This window comes from Channa argus, chromosome 5 (assembly GCF_033026475.1).
Source record: "Channa argus isolate prfri chromosome 5, Channa argus male v1.0, whole genome shotgun sequence".
NCBI classification, from domain to species: domain Eukaryota; kingdom Metazoa; phylum Chordata; class Actinopteri; order Anabantiformes; family Channidae; genus Channa; species Channa argus.
In genome coordinates this window covers 5,072,768-5,091,821 of record NC_090201.1, presented here as the reverse complement: position 1 = coordinate 5,091,821, position 19,054 = coordinate 5,072,768, and the positions used below count along the sequence as shown (strand labels likewise).

General features: G+C 38.5%; 1 protein-coding gene across 4 annotated transcripts in view; it reads left to right on the top strand.

Moving 5' to 3' along the window:
- cntn4 (contactin 4) overlaps window positions 1-19,054 on the top strand; it is a 148,156-nt gene that overhangs the window by 85,020 nt on the left and 44,082 nt on the right. For all 4 annotated transcript variants that reach the window (XM_067503464.1, XM_067503463.1, XM_067503467.1 and 1 more), the window contains exons 6-8: window positions 9,286-9,489; window positions 12,353-12,455; window positions 13,169-13,353. In XM_067503464.1, the coding sequence (XP_067359565.1) occupies window positions 9,286-9,489; window positions 12,353-12,455; window positions 13,169-13,353 (492 nt within the window). The remainder of the gene's footprint in view (window positions 1-9,285; window positions 9,490-12,352; window positions 12,456-13,168; window positions 13,354-19,054) is intronic.

Genomic DNA, 19,054 nt, shown 5'->3' with positions numbered 1-19,054 from the left:
TTACAGGAAAACTAAGTTGAAGACAAATTATTAGAGGTACAAGAATAAGCAAACTTACTGTACAAAACAGAAATGTAGGGTGTTTGTGTGTGTGTGTGTGTGTGTGTGTTTGTGTGTGCATGTGTGTGTGTGTGCGTGTGTGTGTGTGCCTGTGTGTCATTTTCTGGCACACACACAAACACACACACAGGCGGCCACCAACATTTATTTATTTAACATGGGCAAAAGAACCAACTGCATACTGCTAGAGGAAATATAAATTTATGAACTATAAATTAAAAAAATTAAATGCTTTGTTTCTTCTCTGCTACCCACTGACCAAACCCAGTTATGTCAAGAGTGAAACTATGACCCACTTTAACAGCTTGACCATTAAATCCCTCTTATGTTATTATAAGTGTTTAATACAACAGTATTAAAAATTTTCATTTAATTTCTCTTTTGTAATTCAAACTGTATATTATCATTTTATTTATTCTAATATTTATTTTAATACATTTAAATTAAATGAATTTGTTGTTGGAGTACAAATGCTAAATCATCTTATTGGAGTCAACCTAAGGTAACACAAACAGGCTGAGATTTGGGAAAAAGATCAAAATTCCAAACTTAAAGCTACAGTCAGCAAACTTATTAAAATATTTTCAGTAGGGATATGTGGTGAGGAGAACAGTTTTGGACCATTACAGTAATAAAATACTTTTCCAAGTAAAAAGTAGTGTAAAAAATGACAATTAAAAATTCTGTAAAAATATTGTGCCCTCCAAAAACAGCTTGTTTGCATATTACTTTTTTTTAATAAAAATGTTTTCATTCGTAGAGTAGAAAAAAAAACAGCATTCCAATTGTTTCTTGACTTTAAAATTCCATTTGCCTGTTTGTTTTCATGCATAACACCTAGAAGGACTGACTAACTCTGTAGGTTTACAAAGCACTGCAAAGTGAGCTCTTGGAGTTTCTTTGCTGTGTTTATAAAGTAGCATTACTCTGTTGTCACATTGGAGATTTTATCAAACGAGCAGGCTCTGTGGAACACTATGTGATTATGCATGATCATCCACCGCGTTTACCTCAATAAATCAGGTGCAGATAATATAATATTGATACAACATAAACACACACACTTTTACATCAACTCTCCATCAGACTCTAAACCTTCGGAAAAGTAATATAACATGTAATGTAACAAGTTACTTTTGACAGGAAGAAACAAGAAAAATATAAATAATAATAACAGAGCAACAAGGAATATGTTACATTTTATGAATAATGAGCTGGCACTTGCTGTCACTTTGATACTGACTAACAGAACATCACTGGCAAAAGTACAGAAATACCAACTTCTAAACACTTTTGAGCGAGGCTCTCTCTGCTGACCAATCAGAGTAGGCCAAACCCTACATACATCACTTTTACCACTCTCTTATCAGTTGGTTTTAAATGTTTAAATTAGTAATTATTATTTAATAATGTAGGAAGTTGCATACTTGACATTTACTTTTTAGAATTGGATCTTTTATCTATTTATTTTTTTTGGCATTTTTGCCATTGTAAAAATTGGTGCAGTAGAGAAACATGGAAACATGAGGGATGACCAGAGATGGGTTATAGCCTACAGCAAAGGACCCAAACCAGACTCAAACACTGCAGTTACGTGTCATCCTCAAATATTAAAGCACTATTTGGTATTTCGTAGACTCGCCGAACACGTTATTATATACAGTTTAGACACATTATTTCTAGTCTATTATATACTACACTGTTGGAAACAAGTAGCAGCTTTTAAAAATTTGTAGACCCAATCCTGGCTGTGACTCAGGAAGTAAAATGGAACACAGTGAAGGAACTGGTCCCACTCTTTTTAGACTAGAGAGAACCGGCACATGAAACTAATATTGTCTAATTGTAAATAAAAAGAAGGTAAACAAAGGAATCAGCTATCATTGGAAATCCTAACTGTTTCTTACAATCAGCAGAGGAGAGACAGGGACAAGAGCCTCGGTGTACGACAGCCATGACAGACCCTGCCAGGCCCGATGGCAACACAAAGAGCAGGGTTCTTCCTCAACCCTGCACACAAAACCACACACAGTCCCTCTCCAACTGACAAGACAATGTACGAGCATGCCAGAAATATATGGTAATGAATATCTGCACAGTCCAAATAAAGGGAATGGATTAACACAACCGGGCTACAACACAAATCTTTGCCACTTCAGAAATGTTTGTTTCCCCTAAATGTGTAGTCCAGTTCTCCTCCTGTCTGTCACTGTGGATCAGAGGCAGTGAGAGGAGCTGAGAGGCTGTCAGTCTCTGTCTTTTTCAAAGCCAACCACATTAATGGGCTGCCAGTGTGACCCAGCCGCGCTCTTTGTACTACACGATTACTGTGTTTAGTTGTGGACCTAATGCTGCTGACCTCTATTTTCTAATGGGGAGAGACCTTTAAGGGGCACTCAAGACTGAAATCACTTGTGTGCGTCTCCACTTAGGGTTTTTTAGTGTGTGTAGTGTGTGTGTGTGTGTGTGTGTGTGTGTGTGTGTTCTTGTATGTGTGTTGTGTGCTCTCACCGGAGGCTTTGAAAGCAAGGAGCATGTGCATCCTGTCCGGTCCTGTAAGGAAACAGTGGAGCAGAGGAATCTTGGAGCCTGGGGCAGCTATGGAAGTACTGCACTCAGGAACACAATGTGGGATGACAGCAGTTTAACTAAGGAGGGGTTTTCTGAGTTTCTATTTCTGCTTGTTTTTTTCTGCACAAAGAAGCAGCCTCATACAAGATGCTCCCCCAAAATCCTTGCAACATGTACGTACGTTCTAATGGGACCAAATGGTTAGTGAGTTCTCTCAGCTGACTGCAGCCATGTCGTTTTGCTCGCACGCAGTCCTCTCCACAGCTTTGGTAATGTTTCAGGAAAAAAAAGCAGTTCATGTTGTACCAGTACTCATATTACTCATGACACATTACACATGTAATGCTATGCTATAATCAGAGAATTATTCAGCCCTAGAAAAATGTTAATTTTGCAACATTCCACTGCCCAAACATTCCCAACCCTAATTGGGTTAATTAAAAATGCTTATTGTTGTCACAGTGTGCTTTTACATGTACTATTACCATCAAGAGATGAGGCAGCTGATGCTAATAATAATATATGATGACACTATCCTGATGTAACAGTAAAATTGCCGGCATCCTTTTGTACTGACAGGTGGCAGCTTTGTCAATGTCTTTTTCCTTTTTTTTTTTTTTTGTTGTTGTTGTAAACGTCTGTGTCCAAATGAATATGTATTGCTTTAAGCAGTGGGGGATAACCTCCCCTCCCCTCTAGGGACAGTCTTAGTAGCTGGCTTTGGCTTATAGCTGCAGCAGGAAGATGAGAAACAGGCCACAGCGTGCACTGTGTAGAAAATTAATCACATTACACATTACAGGAATAAAAAAACTAGACTAGATTTTTTCAACTGCTGGCTGACATCATTGACTTTAACCAACACATGTGGACTGTCCTTCAGTGAGACTGCCCTCCTTTTCTCCAGATGGTTCTATACTGTAGGTCATTTGTACAAACGGCAGACTAAAAAGTATAACATCTGGGCCTATAGCGATCATTAATTCCCAAACTAAGAGGTCTGGGTTGATTGTTGGACTTCTTCACAGGAAACAGGAGTCCAGTGTGAGGCACTTTTTGTTGCTATCCTCACCACAGGGAAATTATAACGTGACGTGATGTAGGCGATATCACCTGAAATACAGAGCTGCGGTGGGAGGTGATTTTAAGCTAAACCTGTACCAAAATGTTGTTTGTGTTCCTTTGTGCCTAAACCCAACAAAACTGCTAAGTTTGCAAATGCTTGCCACTTTAGTGCCATTGAAAGAGATGCCAGCCAACACTTTGCCACTCAGCCTTCTAAAAATCCCTAGATATAGTACAACTAAACTGCAAAAATTAAGTTTTCCCGAGGAACCTAATTCCAGACACATTACTTTTCCTGTGAATGTCACGAGAATATGTTGTCATGTGATTGGGAGTTGCAAATATGTTGACTAAGACTAAAGCATTTTAGAGTTGTGTTTATAGGCAGTTACAGGAGCTTGTTAGCGTCAGAGGAAGATCAAGGGCTGGCATGAAACATGTCCGATTGCTTTTAAACACATCTACGATCTTCTCTAGCACTAACATAAATGGCTTTCTAATGTGATTCTAACCAGACAGGACAGTTTCGTTTCGTAGGAATGTCATTTTTAGGAGATGGGGTTGCATTTTGATACACGGCACCGAAAAGGGATCCAATTTCACCTCCAAAGTCACCTGCGACCATAGCGGCACAGTTTCAACTGTGCTTCTGTGGCACAGGGAGGGCAGGGACAAACATAATAAACATAAACATAAAATTTGTATTTGTATTGTAGCCCTCATTTCCTTCAATGCTGTAGTAATCATTTTTTTTGTTGGTATCTGCTTCACTTCAAATCAGCTGTTCAGAGAAAATGCAGTGCAAATGGTTCATGGTTTCATCGTTGACCTCTAAAGAAAATTATACTAAAATGTGCAGACTTGATTTGAAGTGGCAGTTTTTGTTCTGTGTACATCCTCTAATGGATGAAGCCATCATTTATTTCACTGTACACAGTCAAGTCAATGTTATTTGTAGTGTATAATAGCACTTTTCATACACAGTGGTAGAAAAGTAAGCTGCATATGATATGAAATCGTATGAAAACCAAATCACATCACCAGATATCAAAGGTGAACTTTGACTAAGTGGACAATCTCTGTCCTTAGACTTGTGAATAGTCCCAAATAATTTGCAAGTCTTTGCATTCTCTGTTTATTTACATTTTACACAATGTCCCAGCTTCCCTAGAAATGGGATTTGTACAAAACCCTCATGAGACTTCATGGATAAGTCTGTACAAGCTGGATTTGGGTAGTTTATCCCATTCTTCCTGATCCTCTCAAGCTCTGTCAGATTGGATGGGAAGTGTCTCTGAACTGCTGTCTTCAGGACTCTCCACAGATGTTTCCATAGGGTTTAAGACTATAGGCTTTGGCTTGATGGCTCAAGCAAAGTCAAAACTTGTCCTGAAACCACTTCATAATTTTCTTGATGTCAATTGTATCATGGCAGTCTACAGAGAGTTCGTCTGACTTCATTTCATTTTGGGACCCTATACACAAAGGTGAGAATCTAATATTTCAACTCGCAGTGTCCACACACATACTGTAGCTGAATGTGCCCCAGGTTGATAAAGTCTTTCCCTTATCTGGCTGTCATGAAGGCTGAATAACCTACTTTTGTATTACTGCCCACCGTCTTTGTCTGCGAGCTCTATCTTTTTATTATCTCAAATCAGTCTGTGAGTCATCCTATCTGTTCCAGCAGATGTTTGACTTGCACGTCTTGTTCGCTCTTTGAATATTCAGTGAGGCCTGTCCTTTGAAGCTGCTCCAGGGTCTCGTTGTGTGAGTGGAGCAGCTTTATTCATTGTGACTTCTGCAAAGTGATCTTTAACCTGGAGGGAAACCACACAGACCTCTGCTGGGAGTTCTGCAGATCTCTCTCCAGTGAATAATGATTTGGAATTGCCAATTTTTTTTTTTTTTTTTGAACCACCAAAAGACACCAAGGACTGTTAGGAATGTAAAGTTCAACACATCAATGTTATTGTATTATAATTATTTAGCCGTTTTTAGCCTTTACATAATGAGTTGTTATTTTGGGCTCATGTGCAAAGGCTGCTGTTACCATGGCAGTGATTGTAATATTGTCTTCAGGGCAGCTGGATTTCTTCTACATTTGTCTTAGAAATGTCCTGTTCCTATACCAGGGAGCATTGTGTAACCCATAAAATCAACACCCTTGATGATTTTGGGAAGACTACTCGGCCAGCTGTGTGAAACATCTCATTATGTTTTTTGCTCTCTGCGGTATTCTGCAGCTCATGTGGTGCCATGAAGGCATATGGGTTTTAAACATAGAACGAGAGCAGGTGCAGCCTTAGTCCAAAAAGCACTGGAGAGGAAACAAACACAAACAACATGCCTTGTCCTGCCTTGAAGTGTCCCATGTCCCCATGGAGCTCTGTTGTGGCATCATTCTGTGCTCAGCTTAACACACACACACACACACACAGACATCAGCCAAACGGTGCTGATCAGTGCAGTACCTGCTCCATTCAGCCAGCAGGAGTATGGGATCCTGCAGTGATAAATGGCCAAGCAGCTAAGAGAGGCAAAGGGAAGGGTGCTTCCTAGACTGTTTTGTTTAATTGCTAGTCCGCTAACAAGTGGTAGGGTTTGATTACACCCAGCAGGGAAATAGCACGTGCTCATCAGTTAGATTGGCTGCAAGCAGCAGATTACGTCACGACATTCATCAATCCATTTGATGACTCGACATCAGTAATGTGAAGAGCTCATGCAGGAGTAGATCCCGTATGAATGGGCCATAGAGGAATCCCATTACTGCCAAACTGTATCCAGCTCATTCAACACACAGCTACTGAAAGACCAATGGAGGAATTTGTTCTGAAAAATGTTATCTGACTTATATTACTATTTCTCTCACTTCTCATGCAGAGCACAAACTACACCTTCTTTTTAAATTGCAGTGGTCATTTTCTAGACGACATCATGTTTTAAAATGAGCATGGCCCTCTGTGAAACTCTTGGTGGATGTGATGGCTGTGATTAAATTATTGTACTGGTGAATGTGACAATGGTGTATTGATTATCATTAGGGAGGGGTTATGGTTTCTGTGTTAATTATACTGTATTGTTAAAAAGCTTCACTGTTCACATTTTTCTGCAGAACATTTGTATCAATTTGAACACTTTCACTTGTAAATTGGATTATTGATCAGGTTAATGGTGTCCCATAATTGCTTAATTTCATCTTCTCTGAAAGTCAGTCATTAATTTTTATTACATAGTAACTACACTATTATTATTTTATTATGTACATGTCCAATGAATTGATTTTTGTAATTACTGCTCTTTGTTTAAAGTTATGCGAGACTAGAAGCCCAATGAACCAAGTAACTGCTTGAAATAAGCCTGCACCAAAATTGCTAAAAAGATTTTAGAAAGAAACTCTAAGAGAAAAAGAACAAAAAATATCTTAGGACTTACATCCAGAAAGTATTCACAACTCCACATTTTGTTATGTTACAACCTTATTTCAAAAATGGATCCAATTCATTATTTTCCTCAAAATTCTGCAAACAATACCCCATAATGACAACTTGAACAAAGTTTCTTTTAAATCTTTGCAAATTTATTAAAAATAAAAAACGAGAAAATCACATGTACATAAGTATTCACCGCCTTTGATTAATACTTTATTGAATCACCTTTAGCACCAATTACAGCCTCAAGTCTTTTTAAGAATGATGCTACAAACTTTGCACACCTATTTTGGGCAGTTTGTCCCATTCTTCTTTGCAGCTGCCATCAGATTGAATGGGGAGCGTCAGTGCACAGACATTTTCAGATCTCTACAGATACGTTCAATTGGGTTCAAGTCTGGGCTCTGGCTGGGCCACTCAAGGACATTAACCGAGTTGTCCGGTAGCCACTCCTTTGTTATCTTGGCTTTGTGCTTAGAGTCCTTGTCTGGTTGAAAGATGAACCGTTGCCACCGTCTGAGGTCCAGAGCGCCCTGGAACAGGTTTTCATCAAGGATGTCTCTGTACATTGCTGCCTTCATCTTTTCCTTGATCCCGACTAGTCTCCCAGTTACTGCCACTGAAAAACCTCCCCACGGCATGATGCTGCCACCACCATGCTTTACTGTAGGGATGGAATTGACCAGGTGCTCTGTACCCTTCCCCATATCTGTGCCTTGATACAATCCTGTCTGTGACGTCTACAGTCAATTCCATGCATTTAATGGCTTGGTTTGTACTCTGACATGCACAGTAAACTGTGGGACCTCATGTAGACAGGTGTATGCTTTTCCAAATCATGTCCAATCCACTGAATTTCCCAAAGGTGGATCTTAAGGATGATCAGTGGAAACAGGATCCACCAGAGCTCAACTTTTAGTGTCATGGCCTTTGCCTTGGCAACTTTTACTTCAATCAGCAAGATAACATCTATCCAAAAAGGTTAAAAACCAATTAACCAATTTATTGGAACCAATAAAGCTTACGATAGCTTCACCTCTGGAGAGGCTTGTTGTCCATCATTACCACTACAGATATTACCGTAAAATTAAGTAGAAAGTTAGAAAGTGGAAAGTTAGAAAGTGCATTTTACAGCAGCATGTTCAGTTGACCAATCAGAAGCCAGTAAGACGTGTGAATGAGCTGTGAATGGTTCCTGAGACTGAGATTGGATTAATTTAAATGTAATGTAATTGATTTATTTTTTTCATTAAATACGTGTGACATCATCTAGCAACTTTGTCATTGGGTTTTAGCTACTTTCTATTGAGAACACAGAGAGAGGAAGTTGAGCTAAGAATGTGGGCATGTTCGGTTGCAGCAGAGTTTTTATAACTAGCAGACAGGCACTATCTCACTGTTAAAAAGCTGAAAAGTGCTTGAGAAACAGAAAATGAAATTCGGAGAATGTCTTTTTGTGTATGTTTGAGGAAACTGCAATAGGTATTGCCAGTGTAATTACAGTACTAGGCCTGTATATAAATAAATATATGATAAAAATAAAATGATGTATGTAACTATTCATGTAATTGTACTTTATATTTATTTTATTTTTTGGTTATTTTATTATTATATGCTCTATTATTAATATATGTATATTTGTTGTTATTTCTTGTGAAGGTTAGTTATTTTAATTTGCATGATAGTATGATATATAGTATAAAATGAGTAACAAGTCCTTGATTTGTGTTTACTAAATACTAAAGGTATTAGTACCTTACTGTTGAGTGTTACAGTGCAGGTTCTACCAGTGCTTGCTGTTTGTTGTTGTTGTCTTGTTGGCTCTGTGGGGAATTGTAATTCCTCATGACAGCATCAACCCCAGTGTCTCTCAAATCCCTTATTTTGCACACAGACCTCATCCACATAAAAAGTATAATTTAAGTGAGTCCTGATAATTGCATTTGTTTTGAGCCTCTCCTTAATTCAACCATCAATTTTCACCTTAGCATGATATCACGCATTTTACTTCCCCCAGGAGGTTGAAAAGTTATTGCAGCACATACCACACAACCAGAGTGTCTCATTTTCTTGTGGCCCTGTTAAAAAGCCCCCCTGCAAAACACCAAAGTAAGAAACTTTAAAAAGAAAAATCTCTCTCTGCTTTTACCCACAGACCTCTCATTTTCTTGGATCTTTAATGAGTACCCGACATTTGTGAGTCAGGATAACCGTCGCTTCATCTCACAGGAGACGGGAAATTTGTACATCGCCAAGGTGGAGCCCTCAGATGTTGGCAACTACACCTGTGTGGTGACCAACACCGTCACAAAGACCAGAGTCCAGGGCCCGTCCACTCCACTAGTGCTCCGAAGTGATGGTGAGCCCTGCTTTTAAACACACTAACCTGTCATTGGTCATTCACCTCTTACTTTGGATGCTAATGCGTTGTCTATTTGTATTGAATGGTTTTCCACATTTCCCTTTCCCAACATGTGGACTTACAGTGTATATTTAATTTGTCTTAACACACTCAATTATGTATTACACCTCCATATTTACAGAAATATTGTGTTTATTTCTGTGAATGCAAAAATGTCCCCTGCCACTTTGTTAATTTGAAAGAACAGAGTATTAAGCATGGTGTAATTCTTCATACTTCAATTAGTACTTTAAAATGCAGCTCTTTCATTCTGTGCTGAAATCTCTTGGGATGGTTTGGAGCAGAATATTTGTGCAGTCCTGCTCATGATAAACAGAAAAAAAAAGCCTAACTTATTTCACTGGTACCTGAAAGTAGGACAAATGGTTTTAAGGAATACAAATGAAATGCAAAGGTTAATTATCTCTTTCTTTGCTAATTTCAACATGTCCTTTAACATGTGGATCTGATGCTTTAGGCTGGCCTTATCAAGGAAATCTGGAGGAAAGGTCAATGTCAGAAAGTAATCTAATTGTAGGCTCCGGTCCAAGAAGCTGCATATCTAATATAATGTATTAGAAGAAATATGAAAGTAAATGTAATAGCCAGACATTTTCAGGACATTTATGTTGCTTTTTTCCTTCTCAAAATTAACAGTTACTAACTATTAATACTACTAATAGTACTATTTGTACTGAACACATAATACTTCTTGCTTACACACAATGTTGTAGTTTTTTTTCCAATACTTATGTAAACAATCATAACTTCTATGGTACAAAGTATGTTTAGGTGTTTCAGTAATCTGTGTGTGTGTGTGTGTGTGTGTGTGTATTTGTGTTTCCCTATTGATGTGTTAACCCTAGTTAATGTTTTCTTACTTGTGTAATGTACATAAACAGCACATGTACTGCACAGAGTCATGCAATAGATATCAAACAACATACTTGCTGTTAACGAGCACAAACAAGTGATTTAGGAGAATTTGAACATGTTTATGTAGATGTTTTTACTGTCAGACTGTCAGCATTGCGCTGCTCTGATCACATTATTCTGTTAACATTGTTTAATAGTTTAGGGGTCTTCTACTGCAACTAGCTGACTGTTAGAGCTTTCTAGCAACAGACTTAAAAAAATCTGGCGTGTTATTCTGTTTTTTTCTCTGACATTTTTTAATGAAACTTTTTTTTTTCACAAATGAAGTTGAACAGGTAGCCATGCTACAACAGTTTTAGGGACATTGTGTTTATGAACATATCTCATGGTTTGGCGGCTCCTTGTGAACAGGTGTCGAAAATCAGTCTGAAAAAAGTAATTTAAGACAAGCATGTGCAGTTAAGTGAGTCTGGGGACCCTAATGTGGAGTACTCATTTAAGTAAGACTCATAAAGGAAAAAAAGGAAAATTTAATAAAAGAATAAAAAAAAAAAAATTCCCCAGTTAATTTTTTAATGCTATTGTATAGCTCCGTTTGAATGTTAGATGGCCCATCTTTTAAGCAGTTTTTAATATTTACGGACCACAGGCAGAATCAAGAGAAGAAAAAAAAAGAAAGCCTACACATCTGACATAAGAACTGTAATCATTTGATTAACTGACTCAAGGATACAAAGTAGATTAAAGAAAAAACATCTAAGTAGAAAATAAACTCTCAAGCAGAGAAGACTGTGGAAAGCTGCTTTATCATTATTCCTTTATTTCACCGTGGTACTGGGAGCAGCATCAGTCCTATCTCAAAGTCACAATTGCTGAGGTGACGGGGGAGGGGAGGGGCGGGGAGTCACGTTAAACAGGTGTCCCCTACAAAAGGTTATGGTATGAGACAATTACCTGTCCACTTCCACCTGTCTGCTTTAACATGGGTGATTCCAGTATGAGACGGTTGTGATAAGGATCTGAATTAGCTTTCACAGTCACTCAGGGAGCCTTCCTGATAACACATGCCTCACCAAATCAACGAGATGAAATTGGCCCGTTTCCTCCATCTCCAGAGCTATTTGTGCTACACAGCCCTGAATTACAGCAATAGGGGTAAAAGCTATTGTTACACTGGTGGAGAGGAGAGTGGTTTAAAATGCTACATCTTGCACTTAGAGTCTGCACAGCCAGGAGAGGTACAAGTACAATTACAAATTTGGTGATATAATTGACCTAATGTTGTTTAAGGGGATGAATAAAATGCACACATGCCATTTTCATTCATGTTAGACATTCCAGTCTTGATTTATGAATAAGCTAAAACACCAGAGAGCCCTCATCCCCGTTCTCCCTTTTATTCAGAGATTTTTAGCATGCACAGCAGCAATAATATAATCTACACGAGCTGCTTCACTGACACTGAATTGGATGCTTTGTAGACATGGTAGCAGTGCCCAGGGGGGATTTTATGGGCCCATTTTCTGGTTCATAGCTGTTAGGACTACAACAAGATGAAACTCATCTGGATGTTAAAGCTCAAACCATCTATGAATTCTCCTAAGTTGTGTTGTTGTTTTATTTTTCTCTTATTTTTTTTCCATTCAACATCAGTGTGTTTCATGTCCACTGGAGAGCTCTGCCTTGGCTTCTTCTTGTTATTATTTTCAATGGGAGAGTATTCTGTGACAGCACTGAGAGCAGAGCGTGCTGCTGCTGCTCAGATCACACAATGTTGGAAGCTGAAAAACATCAGCCTATAGTAAAAAAAGAGGGCTGCACTTAAAAAAGCTTTGCAGTAGTGGTTCAGCAGCACAAGCCATAACTAGTGTGTTTTTTCTTTACACTTTTGCTTGAGTTATTTAACTTGCGCTAACACTGATGCAGATCTGCATTTTTCTTTTAGGTGTGATGGGTGAATATGAGCCAAAGATTGAAGTTCAGTTTCCAGAGGTTGTTCACGTTGCCAAAGGATCCACTGTAAAGCTGGAGTGCTTCGCTCTGGGAAAGTAAGCCACTCTCAGTCAGCCCCAGCCTGTTTTCTAGCATATAAAAGAAAAAGAAAAATACTTGAAAAGTGCTAGGATGTTTTTTTATGTGTTTCACCACTTTGCTGCCGTCCTTGTGTATTTTAAGTCTGGACATCTAAGAAATGAGAGGGTTGCATGTTATAGTGGATGAAGCTTCAGTTAAAATAACACAGTGACATGAAACCCTGGATAATATGTTTTACTAATTACACCTAACTTGGGAGGTCATTTTTTGGTACATCTATCCTTCATTGATCATCATCTATGAAACAGGGAAGCATTAAGTGAAAGACTGTGTGGAGAAGCTAATAGTGATATTTGTAGCACTAATAATATACATATTTACATTTAATGTCAGTAAATACATTTATGGTATAAAATGGTATCACTTTGAGCAGCCTGTCACTATTCATGCAAATTAAACTGGGACATTCAATTTAAATATGTGAGTGGTCAATAGAAAATATCATGTCCAGTGTGAATAAATCATGGGGTAATAGAGGGATTTTAAGTTTATTTAAGTGGCAGATGCCAATGACAATGCATTGATTGTGAGTAAGTAAGTAGTCTAAAACCTAAGTCTAAAATGTGTAAGACAGTAATATTTTAGAATTTGTGGAGCACAAGATTTAATGTGGAGCAAAAAAGTTTTTTCAACTGAAACAGTGCACTAAATGTCTCCATTCTCACAGTCCAGTACCATCTATAAGCTGGAGAAGGGCGGATGGCGTACCCTTCCCCAGGAAAGTGGACATGAGGAAAGCCAGTGTCGTCCTAGAAATCCCATATTTCCAGCAGGAGGATGCCGGCACGTACGAGTGTGTGGCCGAGAACTCCAGGGGAATGAACACAGTAAAAGGAAAGCTCTCTTTCTACGGTACGTGTTCCCATTGTGCATGAATATTTGACCAGTGTGCACCCCATCTGTCAGACCTGCTCAGACTGAAGGGAAGCAAAAGCGAACACAACTGGTCTCATAAAGCAGTCAGTGGCGATCAGCAGAGGCGCATGTGGTGTACGTGAAGAGGGAGGCTCGTTTTAACAGCACATCAAAATGATTAAAGGCCGTCAGCCGTGATGCCTCTAATATTTTGATCCAGATTAAAAGAATGATGCGGATGAGGATGAGCCCTTGGTTCTGACCTTGTTGGTGAGCCTTGTTTTGGGTTCCACCAGATGCCATCATGATTGACTTCCAGCTTGAGTGGAGATCAAAGCTATTAAATGTACTGTACATAAACCAGTGGAACATATGTGAGGGACATAATCTGCACAGCAGCATCTGGATCAATGGAAGGGGGGTTAGTGTAGTGCTGATAAGACATCACCTTTTGAGTTTAATTAGAAGTCATTATAACCACTGACTCAAATGTGTAGACCACTCCCATTGAAAAATATTTGTCTTGAGATCTCCATTAATGGTATTTAATGAACTGTGTGTCTTCCATTAAAAAAATCTGTATTTAATGCTAATAGTTTACCGTTTCGATAGCAGCAACACAGCTGTGCCATAATTCCTCCCTGAGCTAAGAGTTTGTCGTATCGTGACATTAGAAATACCAAGAAATAGTGCAAGCTTGTAAAATAGAAGAATCTGAGCAAAGCATAAAACCAAATTTTGGTTATTTTGTGCACAATCTCTTACACATGTTAAAACCAACATTGTCTGCCCACCTTTGGTTTTAGCCGGCAATCTAGATTAACTCGTATGTCTGTGCTATAGACCGATATTATTGTTCAGAAACTCTATACACATCAGGCAGACACACTGTTCCACTAGGTGACATGATCTTGTGCAGTTGACTGACTGTGGCTGTGGAGAAACTCACCAACCAGCTGACAATTAACCAAAGAGATTTGTTGTTGGTTTAATGCAGTGCTGCTGCCTCACAGCTACAAGGTTGTGGGTTTGATTCAATACCTCGATATTAAAATTATTATTATACACCAATCAGCCACAACATTAATACCACGTGGTTGTTTTAAGATAAATAAATATATACAAGTATATTTTTGTCCATTCGGCTTATTCTGTGAGTTTAGGGTCACCACAGTGGATCATTTGTCCGCATGTTGTTTTGGCACAGTTTTTTTTTTTTTTTTCTAATGCAGGATGCCCTTCCTGACGCGACCCTCCCCAATTTCCACCGGGCTTAAAACCCGACACTGCACGGCTGGGGTGTTGGAGATTCAGTGTCTTGCCCAGGGACACTTCGACATGTGATATAACATATAGAAATATCAGGAACTAATAAAAGCTGACGTATCATAAGTGTCAAATCACCTGTTGCACATACTTACAGTATGATTTAATTACTTACGTCTTGTCTTGCCATAATAGGCATTTTTGAAAATACTGACTACTTTTACTCTTGTAGTAGAAGTATGTAGACAAATAAATGTAAACAATCTGCTTAGTAATTTTACTTGAGTAAAAGACTTAAAGTGGAACTGGAATTTTTTCAAGGCCAATTTTGCACTATGTGAGTATTGATTTTGTGGACTTCTACCACCTCTGCACACAGTGTATCACATTTTTCTGTCTATGGGGCTGCGTAGCTGCAGACTGCTCAAAGTGGCCATTTCCCTGTCCTCCATGACATTATTAAGACCACCAGTTTTAATGTTGGAGCTGATCAGGTTGAAGAGCAAATACTATAAATATTTAGCAGGGGCTCAGTATTTCAGTAAATGACACTTTTGGTGCAGATGTTTGATGTTTTTTCAGTTCAACAATTGTCAGAGAGCACGTGCAGAGTGGTACCTTTGGTATTTTCGCTCAGTGATATGACTGACTTTATGACAAAATGTTACTTCAGGCTTCGTTATGTTTAATTAAATAATTTTATTTTTTTTTCTACTTCTATAATATAGCATGTAATGTCCTCTTTCTATATAGTATAGTACACTCTTGCTGTACTGTATTTTCTCTAAAATTGCCATGGATGAACTTGCTTTCTCCCATGATAAAACAAAAACCCAGCAGAATAAATAATCTTTGTCTTTGGTTAATTTATGCATAGTCTATAAAATAGGATTTGGCCATAAATGCTGGAAAATGGAATTTGTTCTGGAAAGGCAAATTAGTTTGTGTAGTACCTTTCAACAACAGGACAATTCAAAGTGCTGTACATAAGGCAAAGACACAGGGCAATATAAAAAAGCCATATAAATAGGATTTATATGCGTCTTTTGCAAGAACAACAAGCTTTTATTTCCATGCCACACAGAAAGTTGTATTTATGTAGTGCAGAGCAGAAACCAAAGATGAGGATTCATTTCCAGCTGAAACTGAAAATTCAAATATAGATGGTGATGAAAAGCTCCTGGAACATTTCAGAAAACACCATGAATTCATGGAACAGTCAGTGACATGCTATAAAGTCACTGTTTGATTGACACAAAAACAGGTATCAATACAGTTGGAATAAATACAAATACTGTACTGTAAAAAGAAAACACAAGTCGTACATACAGTACTGTAGTGCCAATAATGAACCTGTATTTTGGAAAGAAGCCTCTGAAACCAGAAATCTTTCTTTGACTTGAACTTTAGTTAGAGGAGCATAAGTTCATTTCAGTTTAGTTTAGTCTGAGGATAATGTTTTGACGTTTATGAGGTCGAACCATATAATTTTGCTTAAAACTTATACACTATGATATATACAATGATGGTAAAGTATGTGTTTCCTCACACATACAACTGAATATTTCCAAGTCGTTAACTTCAAACAGTAGATGGATTTTCCTCTCTGCTCGACCGCTCTGTTTTCTTCCTTTTGATTTTCTCCCCTTCAGGGAGTCAGCTGTGTCAGTTGTCATAAGTAACTCATTTGTGGCAATATACAATTTGCCATAATTTACAACAGCACTGGAAGCTCTTAACCCCCTTCGTTATAACAGCACCGGGGCACGCTGTGATCTACCAAGGCTTGATTTGTCCTTTGGAGTCGCTGGTCCACTTTCATTTTGGATGTGTTTTGTCAGCCTGTTTTCCTTCTCTCTTTCTCTTTTTCTCTCTCTGCAGCCAGGTGATAAAAATCAGTAATCTTGTTTTGAACTCATTTTTAATTTATCCTTTGAGACATTCGTCAGCAGTATAGGCCAATAGGGGAATCGATAAGTGTATCTTTTGTACATCCAAGTGAGCTACATTGGAAAGCGAGTTTGGCTTTGTGTTAAACCGGGAGAAATGAAGGAGGTGCTTTGTGCTGGCGATGTGGTCATTGTTAAAACATCTTTCATTTGAGTGTTAATGTACCAACAATTCAACAACGTTGCTCTGTTTTCCATCTCAAATCTCTCTAATACCGGGGACCTAATGTGCTTTAAGATTCTTTTGATTCCTCTAAATGTAAAAAGAGCTGGATTTCTAATTTTATAAGTTTGTTGTTTTAGACTTTTCCATCACTTCATCTTCCCCTGATGGACTTTAAAGAAATATATTCAAATCGTAGTAAATGTGTGTGTGCGTGTGTGTGAGAGAGAGAGAGTGAGAGAATGAGAACTGCAGCAGGAATTCATTAACTGTGCTGAGGTTTTAGAATCACATTTGTGTTTTTAAGCTTGAGGTGAAATTAGATTCATTATATCTTAATGCAAAAGAAATTCTTTTTAGTCACCATCTTTTCCCCCATTAGTCATAACTTTGTACCAGAGGCAGATTTCAGCTACATTCAAGCCAAAAACGAAGTGGTTTTGTTAAACTTCAGTCTTAGAGAGAAAAGCTTAAGAAACATGTAGGCATTTGCCAGCTTGTTGGTGCTGCTGTTACTCAGGGGCTGCATAAATGCAAAGCTGTGACAGGTTAGATCCCTGTTGTTTCCACACGTGCCTTTCTGTGGATTTACGGCTGCATTATCTCATAGTGATTTCAACGATAAGAGTAAATTCCCATCTTTCCCCGGCTTTAGCCACTTGATGTTTGGCCTGATTGTCTGCGTGCTCGGCCCAGTGCTGGCAGAGATGGGCTGCCGGCTTTCATTTGGTGAGCGTTGAGGGATAGAGTGAAGGTCTGTGACAGTGAGGAGGAAAAAAAAACGGTTTGGTCTTGAAAGGTGTAGTGGGTGGGGCAGCTTAGCTAAGATCTGATGGAGGATTGCGGCAGCATAAATGGATGTGATGCTAAATGACTGGTGATGGGGGAGGCCAACTTTCTACAATTTTTACTTCAGGAGTCTTGCTCAAACTCAAACATAATAAAACACCCTTCATGATTTAAGTGAAGCAGTTTCTACAGCGGGGCAAATAATAGAAGATTTGTCTTTTAGCAGCTTTCAGTCAAAGGCAAATGTAAAAATCTTATGATGTTAGGCCTTTATAAAAGTTGAATGGCCTCAAACAGCTTTGCAGATGCCTCCACTACTAACGAGTTGTTGAAGACCTATAATATGACATATGATCTGCAAAACCAACTGTTTCATTGACACTGCATGGATTGTGTTGTTGAATCTGAGCAGGACTCTGACATAAATAAACCAGATGGAAATGAAAAAAATCCCCCACTGCTCTCTTTTCAGATCCTTATGTTTTTGAACACCCACACACAAACGCATTTGCTCACACACAATTCACTACACGCTGAAGTTACAACGCACGGGGATCACGATACATTGAACTTCTTTGCTGCGTTATCCGACTTTAGTTGAAGACAAAATAATGTATGGCACAAGCCAATTAGAACGGGGTTTGTGCTGTTGCTAAAAAGCCTTCACAAAGGTCAGTCCTTGAGAATGGCATTAGGTGAGGTCTGCGGAATGGAAAAGTGCAGTCAGCCATTACTCTTGTCCTGCCACTGGCCTTGTGTGATATAGGATGATAGTAGCTTGACCTACACATCATCCAGAAGGTTCACAGCTTTACAGAGCTAGTTTTATGTACCTCTTTTTTGGGCTTTACCCTTAACTAACCTTGAATTACTTGCATGACACCACGAGAATCAATTCTCCTCCTGTATAATTATACCATAATTTACTCAGGTTATATTGAATGGGGGTTTTATGGTTTCAGTAGCCTAATGTATATGGATCTGGTTTTCATCACTTTTGTTCTAGCACACTGGGAACTGAGATAAAACAACAAAAAAATAACTTCAGCGGTATTTCAGCTTAAACTAAAAGGAATAAATGTGCACACAAAGGGCTGAAAGGGCTGCAGTCACTTTTTAAGAAGGGGACAGGTCTGTTTATACACAGAGTAACACAAGAAAAGAACCCAAGCTTAATTAAAAGGCTCCATTTCTGTCAGTTAGGCAAATAATTGGTCGCAATCTTAAATCCGATATAACCATACATTTTATTCACACTACACACTGAAATGTTACCCTCCTTTCCCAAGATGCTGTTGGTGCAGCTCTTATCTACTAAGATATGGGTTATACAAGAACTTTAAAGGTGCCCAGTGATATCTAGCATTTTTTACTAATTATATTAATTTTGTGTGATCATAATGTTTTGGCCGATCTGCAAGTGTCAAATTCAAACTTTTGTAATATAGTTTTAGTAGAAGTATGTTCCAATAGTTACAGTATCAAATTGTGGATAGGTGCTGTTGATGCCACCTATGAAGATAGTTGCTTC